Here is a 15,930-nt window from a genome sequence, read left to right as displayed (position 1 = left end):
ACCCTGGTGTATATCTCGACTTGAAGAAACACTGGATGGCTCCACAGAAATATATCAGAAGAAAGCTTTTGAGGCCTCTTCCAACTCTGAGCAGCAGCTATGACATTTACATAGCTGTAGTTGGTTGGCTTTACTAGTTAAACTGGGTGGTTGGCAGGTGCTCTGGTGTGGTTTGCTCCTTTCCTTTCAAACATCTATCGTCCTTATCTCTCCTCCTCCTTTTTTGTGTATGTTACTCTCTTGTAATTGTTACACATCTATTCTTCATCACTTTTATGACCTTATTGTGTTACAAGTGCCATAAAACACTTACTAAAACTGAACTTACTAGTTAAAAGGGAATAGTAGTAGTTCAATAAGTGTGCCATTGGGAAATTTCATCGGTACCATGACGTTACTTGTTGCTTGCGATTCTGTTCAGTCCTTAGTATTTTGCTGTCCCATTTTTTTCTCCTCCCTTAACAAACATTTTTTGCTCAGTTCTTTAGCAAGATTTTTAACAAATTTATCTTCTTTTTTTTTTTTAGGGGAAAGGGGGGAGGGATGCTTATTTTTTCTTTACTCATAAGTTATAGGTCTATGAAAGATATTTTTGAGAAAAAAAGAAATAATGCTTTAGAATGGAGTCTTGTAAATTATACGCAAATTTTTATTCTTTTTTATCATGGTGTATAGTGAATAATAATTTGTTCTCCATGAACATACTTACTGTCTGCCCAGCTCATATAGCTAAGCATTTGCTATTAAGAGTGCTGCAGAACCCCCCACCCCCCCCACCCCTCTTGTCTAGAACAGAAGACATTGATTTTCAAATCCAGTCTTTAAGTTTTTTTAAAGTTTCTTCTCTATACAGTTGAGTTGTTTGCATCGAGCTTGTTTGTCATTGTTCATGTTCTGTACTCCGTACTTTTGGAGACAAACTTCACTGTAATTCACAACAGATTCCCCCCCCCCTGTAAACTAAACTGTACAATGATACTTCGTAATGTGTATTTTGTTACGAGTGAAGGGAGTTATGAAACTCGTCACTGACAAATCATTATAATCATGTGAATAATATCCTCATCAGTGTCTGGTGTAGCAAATATTGCTTCACCATTGCTTGCAGACAACATTCTCCACATTTCTGTTGGACATTGTTGTATCCCTCCCAGCCCAGATTGGCCCTGACAGGCAGTGTCAAAGCAGCCTGCCTCCTAAATGACCTAAATTGTGTCAATGAGGGTGTGCAGTATAAGAATATATCAATAAAACTTGTTATATATTTTCATTTGACTCATTTTCGTTTTTCGTTGCTAAGAAGATGTAGCACGCTCATTATGTCTTCCTTTTTTCTTCCTCGAGGTCATTCAGTCAGTTTTTCACTTTTTAGTATTTTATCCTGTTTCAGCGTTTTCTGTGGAAACTTTCTTTACTATAATTTTTGTAAGTTTTGTGAAGGATGAATGGTTTTTTGACCAGCTCAAAAAGCGGCAGTATCATATGAAATCAAATGCCAATGTTGAGTTTAACACAAAAGGGTGTTAATTTTTTTTAATCATTTTTTTTTAGATCCATGTGACCAGCCCAAAAAACAGGCATCTGTGGTGTAGGAAGTAGGCACTTAGCTGTGATACAAAGAAGGTCGTTTCCAGAGTGGGAAAGTTTTTATCAGGTACCTCTGTCTATCTACTGGGACTGGGAATGTTTTATACCTTAGCTCAGGTTGACCCTGAAAGGCAGGTTCGAAACGGCCCATCATGACATATATTTGTTTTCATAGTGATGGGAAACGTCTGCAAAATTACATTAATATATCCAAAGGGGGGATATTAACATGTTCTTATGCACAGTAGAATTGTAAATGGACTAATTTATCAATGTCATACTCATACTGTGCCAGAACAACATAGATGGAACTGCTGCTTTTTCTTTCCTCATCCTTACTATTGTCATTTTTCCTCTACTTCTTTTGTATGTTTGTCACTCTCTTGTGAACTTCTATTTCCGGGGTGCCTCGATAGTCGAAGCAGACTTTGTGCTATTGAGGCTTGAGAGGTGAGCAGAGTAAGCCTGATTCCCTGTTTGGACTTCTCTTTTGACATCCACCCCTTGGTGCTCATATGACCTAATGCAGTTGCAAACTCCGTAAAACCTTACTTAAACAAAACAAAAGAGAACTCATCCACGGTTCACAAAATAGGCTGAATTAATGAATGTGTACATTCATCAAACCGAACTTGAACGTGATGGAAGTGCATATAACGGTATCGCTCACCCTAGCAAATTGCCCAAGAACTCTCTACTCTACGACTGAGTTGAAGAACTTCTTTTGAAGTAAGCAGTTGTGTCGTGATTTTCCATTTAAAAAAATTCTGGGGGGTGTTTTATGGCATTTGCAACTGCATACGGTCATATGAGAGCGCTGGACACACCAAACATTTTCATTTGGTAGGAAATTTTGAATTTTGCTAGGGTGGCGGCTGAAGCCTTTTCCATTTTGGTGATGTTCTGCTCAAGTTGTAGTGTAGTAATTTTGAACACAAAATCCACTAAAATTTGAGAGTGAACAAAAGGTAGTTCACAGTAGGCCTACTTTAAAAAGAAAAGTATACCGAACCATTTATAGTGCATGCCAACTCCTGATTAGTATTGAACTGGAGACTTGCAAATCAACCACTGCAATAGTTTTAGAACAATTTTTATAAAAGAGCTATAACCTATCTTCCAGTCACATGGTTAAAGAAAGTATTGTGTATAAATACACTATCAATTTTTCTCGTAAAGAATGCTACAGAAGTCTTCGTTATCATCACTGCTGTGGTGGTATAGATCTGTACGAGGGTCTGCTTAAGGGGATCCCCAGATCAGTAAAAAAAATATTGAACAAAAATACTTTTTTTTCGGATTTTGGAGTATCTTTATAGATATCTATATAAAAAATTCATCTTTAGAAGCCTAATTTCTATTCAAAGTTATAAATAGCTGGAAAATGCATTTGAGAGAGGTAGCAATGTAGGAAAATCTTCACCAAAAAAGATTTTTCTTTGCAGTTTTCTCAGAATAGTTTTTTTTGTTTTGTTTTAGTAGAGGTTTTACGGCGCTCGCAACTGCATAAGGTCATATGAGCGCCAAAGGGTGGATGTCAATAGAGAAGTCCTTACAGGGAATCAGACTTACTTACTCTGCTCACCTCTCATGCTTCAACTGCACAAAGTCTCCTTCGACTATCAAGGCACCCCAGAAATAGCGGGTCACAAGAGTGTGACAAACATACAAAAGAAGTAGAGGAAAATGACAATAGTAAGGATTAGGAAAGAAAAAGCAGCAGTACCCTGTTGCAGTTCAGGCACAGTTATGAGCATGACATTGTTGGATCAGCCCATTTACAATTCTACTGTTCATTAGAACGAGAAATGTCCCCCCTTTGAGAATGGCCTAAAGACACTTCAGTTAGTGGCACCGCCCCGAGGGGTGTCAGAATAGTTTATCTGACCAGGTTGGAACACTATTTTGAGTAGGTCTCAGAAGTTAATACGATATCAGAATTTATTCAAATTTACACACAATCTTTTATATACTTCTATGACCTTACAGAAGCATTTTTTCTGTTTAAGGAACACATTTGGAGTTTTAGGCCTTTTTTTGTTTGACAAAATCTTACAACATTGGAGACCTGAATGTAGTGCATAAGAAGGACTACTGTAAGCTCACAAGTTAGTATAGAAAATTCAAATTTGGCCCAGCAAGGTCATTCTACCTACTAACAGTAATCACCATGCCAAATATCAGGCTTCTATCTTGATCAGTGACATAAGATAAAATTGGTTTTAAAATTGCTTTATTTTTTTATGGCTCGAGATTTTTATGGCTAAAATCTTGAATTTTTTGCATGGTAACCTTGTTGTGTACTGTCACATCCTTTGATACAGAAAAGCAAACATTAGACAAAAAACTATAGCCTTTGGGTGTTGACCATAGCTACACCCTCTTAATCGCAACCAGTTTCAATGGAAAACAGCTGTAAACTGAACGAGAAATCCTCAATTTTTATTTCTGCTTTTATTTTTTGAGCAACCTGTCGAAACCAACAACCTGTCTAAATAGAAAAGAATCCAGCATCCCTCTAGATTTCGGTTCAAGTAGACTCCGCTATATCTTGCTTGCAAGTGCAAGGGAAAGCTAAGGGTTGTGTCTTTGGTGTCTTCATGACTTCATGGGAAGAGAGTTGATTTGTCAGCGCAGGGCACAGAATTCTACACTTTAATAGAAGTGTAGAATTCTGTGGCTTTAACACAGGGGTGTTACAAATCAATTTTTTCCTTAGCTTATAAAGATTGAGACATGATATATATATAGATCTACAGGGACACATTACAATATATGGCATCTGGGTAGTCTTTCCTTCTGTCTTTTTTCAGTAATGTCCTTGTCCTTGTGTTTCTAAATAAAAACCTATGAAACTGCTGGAACTGGAAAATATAAGCTTCACTTTTGAAATAATGAAAGTTCACTGTAAAGTCTATATTTTTACATCAGGCTTTTTTTTGGTTTTGAAAAGCAAAATTTTCGTTTTCCATGTGTGTGTTCATTACTTTTAGTTAGCAATTCATGTTAATATCTGCAGTGTAGCCTAATGGAAAGGCATTTATTTGCTGTGGCTTCCAAGCCAAAGGTCCGATGTGTGGTTGGCAGGTGCTCTATTCTGTCTGTGTGGTTTGCTCCTTCTTTCCTTTCAAACGCCTATTGTCCTTATCTCCTCCTTTTCCTTGTATGTTATGGTTACATGTACTATCAAGTAGTAAGCAGCGTCTGTGGTAAGTCTTAGTTTATTCAGTGTTTAAGGCCATTGACCCACATCACATCATATTAACACTCATTTGTTAAATAAAGTTTCCATAATGAAAGAGTACAGGTTGCACACATATCTCTTATCATGGGTCAAACATTGCATATTTCTGTCACTGGGCCAAGTCAGGCTGGGAGGAATCAATAATTTCCTTCGATGGATAAAATATGGACAAAAGAAAATTTCACTAGTTACACCTCCCACAGCACCTGTGGTGAATCATTGGATGAGACAAGAGGTATATTCTCTAATGGGGAGAATTTTTATTGAGTACATGTATCTCAGTCTTTCTGCTGGGATGCTGTTGTATCCCACTCAGCCTGGCTGGCTGGCCGTGACAAGCTGTGTCGAAACCCGCCTCCTAAATGATCTAAATTGTGTCATTGAGGAAGCACAAATACCCTCATCATCATCATCTCTGGCTGGTAGTAAAACCTTTAAATCTTTTGCACCTTTATGATCTTTTTGTGTTGCAAAAAACGTGAAACTCTTACTAAAAAATTGTCGGGGAAAACATAAAGGTAGAATTTTACAGAAGACACCTAAAGGTTTGACCGTTTTGTGATGTGATTATGGAAACTACTACAGTCGACTGGGGATGTGTTGATGTCCATCGGGGGAGTGAAAAAAAGTTCAACTCATCCAAAGTTCAACTTAACTGTTGGGACCTGTGAAGAAGTTCTGAAAAACATTCCAGATCAGAAGAAAAATCCAAAACCAGTGGATAAGAGCTAGTTTTTTTAATATATATATATATATTCATCATACACCCTACAAAATGAATCTCCCTCAAACAATTTCATTAACTCTCAAAGCATTAACTCTCAAAGCCTCCCAAGCAATGAATTTCAGTCACACAAAAAGAATGGGGACGCCCACTTTTGTCGTGAACTGTTGAGATAAGTAACAAAATTATATTTTAAATGTGTTTTTTAGTCTTTTCCGCATTTGCACTGTGATTTGGACAAGACACTAAGAATATTCAATAAGTTCCAAATTTAATTGAATATCGCGATACAAGGGAATTTTTACAAAGTGTAAACTCTCAAATTTTTATTTTTAAAATTTAATATTAATGCTATCTAATCTATACAACTAGTGGGAATCGTGAATTTGAAATGAAGCTTTTTATTTATGAGTTTTTCTCAAATATAGAATTGATCTTCTTACAAGTTAATACAAATACAAGTAGATCTAGTAGAATTTAAGATTTGTAGAAAATAATGAGACATCATTTTTTAAAACTTATCTTCCTAACACCTAGATCTTGCTCTGTCACTTACACTCTTATTTTTGTGTCTCCCAGAAATGCTATTCACTCATTTGTTCAAACTTTGTAAATGTTTAAGGCAAAACATAAAACTAAATGAAATAGGCAAAACACCTACATTTTTCAGTTATATTGAAAGTGTTTGCCTTATAAAATTAAATGCTTTGAAAATCAGAATTTGTCCCCTGTTGGGATTACAACTCTCCTCAGAGCAGACAGTGTCATGGAATCATAGAGAGTGGAGAGTTAACAAAAAAAAGGGCAACTATTTAAAATTGAAATATCCATGCATCGTAATAAATATATAAAAGCGTAAAATTATGTTTAATTGCTCAACATGACTTTAGATCTTCCAGAAAGAGAACTCATTAAAACTGGTAAAGTCTTAGTTCATTTCAATATCTGGGAGTGTGAGTGGCATTTTGCATATATATAATATGAATCCAAAATAAACATATAATGGAATCCGTTAAAACTGAACGTGGTTAATCTAAAAATGGAAGTAATTCGAAAGAAAACAACTTTCCCCCATTTTTCCCCCTCTGTCTTTGTAATAAAAATGATCAAATAGCTGAAATGCTCTCATTTCCAACTGAAAAGACTTTTGAGGGTTATATAAAAGTTATATCGACTAAATTGCACACGCAACCTTTCTTCCAGTCAGTGATGCGAAATCATCAAGCGTAGCACTAGCATGCTTTAAGATATTCCCAAACAGGAGAATGAGACATGAGAACACACGTGCCGATTGCTGCAGTCAAGAGAGAGGCATCGCCAGTGTACATGATGTACTGCTTACCTATCACACAAATCAGCAGGCCTATACACTACATAGTGTGTACTGCGTAGTGAAGTCAGGACAGCGAATGCACTTCTGTTATGTAACCATCGGTAGATCATAGAGATATTGTCTCGGCAAAGTTCATTCACAAATGCCTTGCACTTAAGCATATCACGGCTTCATGTTTTTTGTCGTATCTCCATTTTTTAAACAGTGAAAATGTGACATCTTCTTAAGCTCACTTTTTGTTATAAATTGTTTTCACTGTAATTAAAAATGGAGATACGACAAGAAAGCACTGGGGGTCGTGATATGATGACCACAAGTGACTTGTTTCATGGTGTCACTGGCACTGAGTTTTCTCACCTCTCACCTCTAGTGCAGGGCATAGGACAAAGAGTAGCAGTGTGCTGATCTACGCTGTCAACAAGCAGCACTACTTCAACTCTCTCTAAACCAAAAACACAGCTAAATCAAAGAAAATCTGGCAGACCCACAGATTTTGGTTTATTGAAAATTAAGCGAACAGCACTATACATGATGTATGTAGGCCTGTTGTTATATAATGTTCACTGTAATGTGCAGAAAATCCTAAAACTTAACTGCCAAGATTCATTTAAAACAGTGTAAAGACAATTTTAAAAACCTTGGGAAATAACTGCAGTAAAAATGGCCATAAAAATAAATATAGTGCCATCATCAGTTGGAAATACACGTTAGTGATCACTTAACAGTAATACTCAAAACTATAACAACTTTTGGAGGCGCCTTGAAATTTAAATAATCCGGTACCCCATTGCTCTTTCCTTTCCCACTGACAGCTTTTGCAAATTCACCAGCAGCAGCTACAGAGAGACATAAGGGCATCATGTCATTGATGACTCATCTCATTTTTTTTTGTTTTGCGTAAGAGTTTTACAGCACTTGCAACACAATAAGGTTATATAAGTGCCGAAGATTAAAGGTGTTACAAGGGAGTAACAAACACAAAAAAGAAGGAGAGGAGATAAAGACGATAGATTTTTTATAGGAAAGAAGAAGCAAACCACACCAGAGCACCTGCCAACCTCCCACACTCATCTCATTGTACATGGTGCCGGTACATGATATTCTATATTATCATTATAGTCAAGAACTCATTTGTGAGCCCATAAAGAGAGGGAGCTTTCAAATGGAACAATACTTCTATGCATTTCCACCAATTCACATTCTCTTTCACTTACATCAAGCTGCCAAGAAGATTTTGAACAGATTTTGGCATTATCTTTTGCATAATGTTGGTCACATAATGTTTCAGCAGTCTCTTGGACAGAAGCAGAGGCATGTTAAAATATAATGACGTGTACCCAATAGACACTGTATTCTCTCTACAGCATCCTCACAAGTGGCTCACCTTAAAACTATGTTATATAAGATATTATATAAGAAGCTCAGAAAAGCAAAACTATATAGAGTTTAGATCAACTGCATAGACTGTTCAACATTCAGTCAGCATGATGGAACTATATACACCAGTTCTCATGATTCTAAATCCATAAACCCTTGGACCCAGAAACACAGCAGTCTGGATTACAAAAATTACGGAAACTGGCTCAAAGTCAAAGCCCCATTGATGTCACTTTCAGGGAACATTAGACAGAACTTACAGACCTTACTCAATAGTCTTTCATCCTCTCACAAAAAAATATGAACAAATCAACAACCGTTGTTTGTTTTGTTTTGGTAGTTTTACGGCGCTCACAATAGCAGAAGGTCATATGAGCGCCAAGGGGTGGATGTCAACAGAGAAGTCCAAACGGGGAATCAGGCTTATTCTGCTCACCTCTCTAGCTTCAACAGCACAAAGTCTGCTTCGACTATCAAGGCATCCCGGAAATAGCAGTTCACAAGAGAGTGACAAAAATACAAAAGAAGTAGAGGAAAAATGACGATAGTAAGGATGAGGAAAGAAAAAGCAGCAGTTCCCCCTATGTTGTTCTGGCACAGTATGAGCATGACCTTGATAAGTCAGCACATTAACAATTCTACTGTGCATAAGAACATGTTAATACCCCCCCTTTGGGAATATAACCGTTCTGAAAGCGATCAAATTCCAAACCTGACAATCAAGTATCAGCAGCCTGTACACCAAACTGTGGGTACTATGACTGGCTCACAAAAATACACCCCTCTAGGTTGAACAAATTCTGATCCATGAATAAATCACACACCTAAGCAGAAGAAGAAAAAGTCAACAGGCATTAAATTTCCACTTTCACAAACACCTCAAGGTTCAATTGGGACATGATATACAAAAAGTCAAGTTTGTATTTTTGTTTTTTCATCTAGGAAATGTATTCATTAGTCAATTAAGATCATTGGTAATGCAAGATAAATGACATAGTAAAATATTCTAGGGCAGTAGTTAATACATAATCAACAAATCTCACCCAACAGCGACAAGAGAAAGAAGCAAGGAATGGGTAGGTGTTGGAAAGAGAGGTAGGCCTAAAAGCATCAACAGATCACTACAGTACGAGGAACTAACCTCCAGCTCCAAGGCTGAAATAGAACATTCACAATACTGTTGCACAACCATACACATCTGCGTGCGAGTGTGTTGATGTATGCATGTGCATGTATGTATTTACCACTCTGCGACACACTTCTCTTTGTGGAGATCAATAAAATGTTGTCATATCTTAAAGTAAACCTGCTTTAGCATTGCCAAACAAATTTGAGCAGTGATCAGAGCGACTGAATGTTTACGAAATATTAAAGGAAAACTTCCGATCATGAGTGAACACCTCTGATGACCTGACACAGTAGGTAAAAACTGCCAACAAAACAAGGAACAATTTTGTTATGCAAAGGAAAAAGGAGCGAGCAACTGAGATATTACTGAACAACAACAAAATCAGAAACCATGTTGAATGCTTATAAAATATTATAGTTCAACCGCAAGTTACTACTATTACTACTATCCAGTAAAAAATAACGAAATCCTGATCCATGTAAATTGCAAAAATATTCCAGACATAGATCCAGGAAGAAAGTAAGGCACTAGCTACACTCTACAGGCCTCTCATAATAAAACATTACATCCATTAAGTCAGGGCACACAGGTCCCCACAACACAACAGGAAACATTCACAGTGTTAAGAATCTCGCAGAAAGCAACAAAGACAAAGGACCCATTGCAAAAGTTTGGAATAAAGTACAACAAAACAGGACGGTTGGGTTGTGTCCAGCTGGAGACACAAAAGTCAAGCCCTAGCACGTGTCTATGGCACAGTGTTCTTTCAGTCCGCTGGAGTCTCCACACATACAACAAGAACTATGGTTAAGAGTCTAAAAATTCAACATGAGAAAAAAAATAGAGAGAGGATAATATGACATAAACCTCAAAACTACAAAAGAAACGATTCCCTCCAGGGCACATCATACAACACAGTCAAAACAGAATAAATCATGGGGGAAAAAATAACTGGAAAACTCGTCTAGATGTGCCCACATCATGGATTTATATAAGAAACAACAATCTTAATTTCACATCAGAGTTGACGAGAAGCAAACAAGTGCTTATAATATTTATAATATCATTGTATAAAAAAAAAAAAGATCAAGACCAACCAGATTGTAGGCTGTAAGTTAATAACTGTGCAGTCGTTGTGCTGTGACTAATGCTCCATCAAAAAAGAAAAGTAACAAGTAAACAGATTCAAAACCTAAAGTAAGATTTACACCGCTCTACAAGAATTCAGCACGCTCATAAAGCTGAGATTGCTAAACAAAGTAGACATGTCACACAGCAAGAGATTAAACAATATTCAGGCCAACAACATTATTGTTTAAAAACCATATATATATATATATATATATATATATATATATATATATATATATATATATATATATATATATATATATATATATATATATATATATAGATATATAGATATATATATATATGTGTGTGTGTGTGTGTGTGTACTCAGTGCCCCCTTCAACACAGAAATAGGAATGGAGTTTGCCACTTGCAATAGATTTGTCACTTTCTCTTAAGAAGTGAATTCTCGCATTTGGCAATAATTATTTTATTTCCCTTCACAAGCATCAATTATGTACAAGCCTCTACTCTACTGGACATGTTATCATTCAAGTTCTATCTATCAATGAATTATCAAAAGTAACAATTTAAAAATTGTAGTTAATCCAAGCTGAAAATCTATCAAAAATCAAAAGTTGACCCACTTCACAATCATGCTGCTAAATGGTATAACAAAATATAGAACAAAGGAAAAAAAAGAACCAACAGAAGCCAACAAAGTCTCGACCAAGTCATACCAAAATCTTACAGAAAAAACCCCAAAATAACTATGATCATGCTTTGCATAATGTACAAGAATTATACTCATGACCGACAGAAATGATTGAAATCATGCTTCTTCACAACGCTACAACAATTTATTGCGTATTGTTCCTCTGATTACTAAAAAAAAAAGGGGGGGGGGGGGGAACCAAAGTGGGAATCAATTTCAACCAACGGCACTATCAGGAAAAAACTTAGGCCTCTGCTGGCCTCAGCTTGAACAGAGTATCGATGACAGACTCGTCGGCCAGTGTGGAGGTGTCGCCCAGCTCGTGGTCGTTCACGGCGACTTTGCGGAGGATACGGCGCATAATCTTCCCCGATCTCGTCTTGGGAAGAGCTGGTGCATTCTGGATGTAATCAGGCTGAGCAAAAGGGCCAATCTTTGACCGTACTGAAGAAGGAATAAAACCAAAAAAATTGTTTTCCTTCTCACCTCCATCTATCTACTCGGCAAGAAAACTTGTTCAACCAAGGAGTCTTCACCCTTTTGTTAAACATACTTTTTAACAACTTTAAACAATGTATGCCTTTGTGAAAACAGCTAAGTAACATTAAGGACAGCATAATATGAAAAGACACAATGGTTTCAAGTCTTATTGGGAACCATAATGTTTTCCCATGTGATGTTTTTACAATTGCTTTGATGTTTTCATTTAATGCCATGATGTGATCCAGTAGCTGCCCTCTGGTTCCGTATTCTTCCAGCACTGTCCACAACTTATCTCAGTCTATTCTGTAGTTTGGTTTTGAAATACCCGTTTAAAAAAACAAGGTTTATAAATTGTGCTAAAGCAAAAATAAACAACTCAGGGCTCAGTGAGTTAATTTAATAAAAGTCTAAATAGAAATAAAAAAGGGCACAGAACTCATATATGCCATCCAGCCTATTTGAGAAAAAGATGATTAAGAAACAGCAGAGGGAAAGTAAAGAAGTAAGACCTACCAGTGGCGCCCTCCAACCACCTGCCTGAAGATTAAGGTATTACAATAGAGTAACTAATATAAAAAAGGAGGGAGATATAGACGACAGATGTTTGATAGGATAGAAGGGAGCTACCACACCAGAGCACCCACCACCCACCCACAGATTGCATTTATATATCTTTCTATCCCATACAGAAGCTATGAAACAAGAGTTATCTACATTAAATTAATCTTACCCATCGATTTCAGTTCCACAACCAGATTATCTGAGAAAGTCGCACCCTGAAAAAAAATTGAAACAATGGGTATACAAAAACCATAGCCAGCATTTCATGACAAGACAGTTTTATGTTTTAGCAAGAGTTTAAGCACATGCAACAGAACTAAGTCATATAAGTGCCAAAGATTAGAGGTATTACAAGGGAGTAACAAACACAAAAAAAAGATGACAGATAAGGACAATTGTTTAATAAGAAAGAAGGAGCAAACAACATCAGAGCACCCACCAAATAATTGTGGTCTTAGTTTTAGTTTTAGTAGAGGTTTTACAGCGCTTGGAACTGCATACGGTCATATGAGTGCCAGAAGATTAGAGGTGTTACAAGATAGTAACAAACACAAAAAAGAAGAAGGGGAAATAAGGACGATAGATGTTTGATAGGAAAGAAGAAGCAAACCACACCAGAGCACCCACCAACCACCCACAATTGTAGTCTCCACAATAATACAGTAATGGCTACTTTTCATCAGGAACAGATAAGGACAACTGGAAAGCTGGACAGAAGCGCAAGGAGCAGACCACACGAAAGATTACTGATTCGAAACACCTTTTAAATTTACTTCAAAATCATTTAACTAAAACGACACTCAACAAGACACAGAAAGTCTTGTCTTCTTGAGAACAGCTTCACAAAGATCATCATTATCGCCATCGACTCAAATGATTTTGTTTTTTAGTGGGGGTTTTGTTTGTTTGTTTGTTATTGGGTATTTTTTAGGGGGGGGGGGGTCATGTCTCTTTTGATGTTAAGAAGCATAACACCACTTTCGGGGGGGGAGGGGGGGTAGGGGGTGGTAAGGGGGGCGGCAAAACCAGGGCTACATGAATACCTGGGAACAATTTTTAATTAAGCCCCAGTGTCATGCTAGTTTAGCTGCTAATCAATACCCTTTTGCTTCTCTCAGTTACACCGGTCCCTACCTCTTTGAGCGTGACGAAGCAGTAGATGCACTCGCCCTTGATGTTGTGAGGGTGCGACACAGAGGCGGCCTCAGCCACAGCGTCGTGCTCAATCAGCGCAGACTCCACCTCCGCCGTGCTCAGCAGATGGCCCGACACGTTCACCATGTCGTCGATGCGGCCCGTGATCCACAGGTAGCCGTCCTCGTCACTTTTGGCCCCTATTTGGGGGGGGGGGGGGGGGGGGGTGAGAGAGAATTGTAAACATTTTCGGCACCCAGACACCTCTCCACCGCTCTAAAATTTTTTTTACCATGGGTATGTGTGTGTGAGTGAGCCGTGTGTGTGTGTGTGTGTGTGAAACATGGTGTTTTCTAAATATACGCAAAAAAAATTCAGTGTATTGCAAATGTTCTCATAGCCACACACACACACACACACACACACGGCCAGTAGCACAGTATACAGAACATAAGCCTCACCATCTCCAGTGCAGTAATAGCCTGGGAACTTCTTGAAGTAAGTCGTCTCAAATCTCTCGTGATTTCCAAAGACGGTCCTCATTATTCCAGGCCAGGGCTGCTTGAACACCTGGGAACAATTATGAAATAAACATTGAAGGCATTTGTTTGAGTGAAGAGAGGCCCATCCACACAAGGAAGGACATTTAGAACACACATTGAAGATGTTTGAGTGAAGAGAAGCATATCCAGACATTGAGGGTGAGACATTGCATACTTTGAAGACGCTTGTCTGAGTAAAGAGAAGCACATTCACTCAATGAAGGTAAGATATAGAGCATACGTTGAAGATCAATCCAGCTTCTGTTGTTGTTATTGATCCAGTTATGCCTGTATACATTGCATGATCTTAATTACTACATATCGCTTGTTATCACCACCTGAAGAACAATTAAGTAAAAAAATGTACAAAACAAACTTTTACTACTTAAAACAAAAGTAAAAGCGACAAACTAAATTTTCCTTACCAAATAGCCCTCACCAGGTCCGGTGATTTCCCGGCCATCATCGGTGAGAAGAGCAGGAACAATGCCGAAGAATGGAAACGTCTGCAACAAGAGAACATTTTTGTAAAAATTGTGAAATGGTGTACGTTCAAGCCCCTATTACCTTACTTTATTTTTACTTTTTCATCCTCCGATGCCGTTAAGCATCAAGGGGGGATACAGTTTTGTATGTATGCCAGGTCTGCAGCTCTTTCAATCGGGATATTATAATTCCTCAGGATTTCCTTGACTCCCTTAGGTCATGATAAGATAAAATACATCTTTATTGTCCAGATCCATCTTTTGCGTGGTCTACCTCTTCCTTTATAGCTTAAATACCTGGTCTTATAGGCTCTCAAGGCTGGCTGGCGAGGTGACATTCGTAACAGGTGGTCAAACCATTTTATCCTGTTCTTATCCCCCTATCAACACTATTAAGTTATTTAAGGTGGGACCTCAGAGTTTAACATCCATCTCCGAAAGGACCACACCAAATTGGAAGTTCATGTAAAGTGCCTTTTCCAAGGACACAAATGTCGGACCACGCCGAGGTTCAAACCTCCTAAATCCGAAAACTCATGATAATGGGTCTGGTAGCGAGAAAATTTTGTTTGGGTTTTGTCCAACCAGCAGCCCTCTCTTATCTTCCACTGACTGGCAGCCACATTCATTTGTTCACCATGAGTGGATGGTGGTTGCTCTTTCTTTCCTAACAAACATTTATCGTCCTTTTCTCTCCTCCTTCTTTCTCGTGTTAGTTATTTTCTTATAACACCTCTAATCTTAGGCATTTATATGACTTGATTGCATTTTGCACGTGCCGCAAAACTTTTACTACTAAAATTTGTCAGCTACACAAAACAAATGTTTATACTCACTGCATGGAGAGCGAAATGCTCGCAGCTAAAGGGATTTGAAAACAACAACAACAATACTCACTGCAGATCCTGGTTTTGTGGCAGTGGCACCTGGCAAAGGTGTAATGACGTGACCACCCTGGAAAAAAACAAAACTCTTCAATAAACAGAAAAAAAAACAACCAACATGCCTTCTCATAGGACGAAAAAAATATTCTCCCTTCACTTTCACACACAACCTGCCATTTTTCTCCCTTTACACCATTACGCTATGTCAGACTGTAGTGTTATGAAGCACTCACAGTTTTAAACTCAAAACCATTTTAAAAATGGGGACAATGCCATTTTCCCTTGTCGTCTTCATTTACCACTAAAAAAATACATCCACAAAAACGTTCCATCTTTTTTTCACCCTCCCAACGTCTTCATTTACTACTAAAGAAAACCATCCAAAAACTTACAGTCTCTGTTTTTCCCCATCACCTCTTCATTTATAACAGAACAAAACCATCCACGAAAACTTACTGCCTATTCCCCCCACTCAGCGTCTTCATATACAACAAAACCATTCACAAAAAAATTAACATGTTTTTGGGGGGTTTTCATTTACTACTAAACAAAACCATCCAAACACTTACAGTTTCTGACTTTTTTCCCCCCGGATGTCTTCATTTACTACTAAACAAACCATTCACAAAAACTTACCATCTCTGCTTTTTACACCCCCCCC

The 15,930-nt window shown here is 37.8% G+C and overlaps 1 protein-coding gene across 1 annotated transcript in view; it reads right to left on the bottom strand.

The window, feature by feature from the left end:
* Positions 1-10,962: 10,962 nt before the first annotated feature.
* Positions 10,963-15,930, bottom strand: part of LOC101846139 (acetyl-coenzyme A synthetase, cytoplasmic) — a 24,373-nt gene continuing 19,405 nt past the window's right edge. Inside the window, exons 12-17 of the mRNA XM_005099236.3 lie at positions 15,283-15,339; positions 14,326-14,406; positions 13,820-13,928; positions 13,359-13,558; positions 12,394-12,439; positions 10,963-11,624 (exon numbers count right to left, since the gene is read on the bottom strand). Of these exons, the coding sequence (XP_005099293.1) occupies positions 11,425-11,624; positions 12,394-12,439; positions 13,359-13,558; positions 13,820-13,928; positions 14,326-14,406; positions 15,283-15,339 (693 nt within the window). The 3' untranslated portion in view covers positions 10,963-11,424. The remainder of the gene's footprint in view (positions 11,625-12,393; positions 12,440-13,358; positions 13,559-13,819; positions 13,929-14,325; positions 14,407-15,282; positions 15,340-15,930) is intronic.

This window comes from Aplysia californica, unplaced genomic scaffold (genome assembly GCF_000002075.1).
Source record: "Aplysia californica isolate F4 #8 unplaced genomic scaffold, AplCal3.0 scaffold00206, whole genome shotgun sequence".
In the NCBI taxonomy this organism is placed as follows: Eukaryota; Metazoa; Mollusca; class Gastropoda; order Aplysiida; family Aplysiidae; genus Aplysia; species Aplysia californica.
Note: the sequence above shows the minus strand (reverse complement) of the source record. Positions and strands in the feature narration are given on the sequence as shown.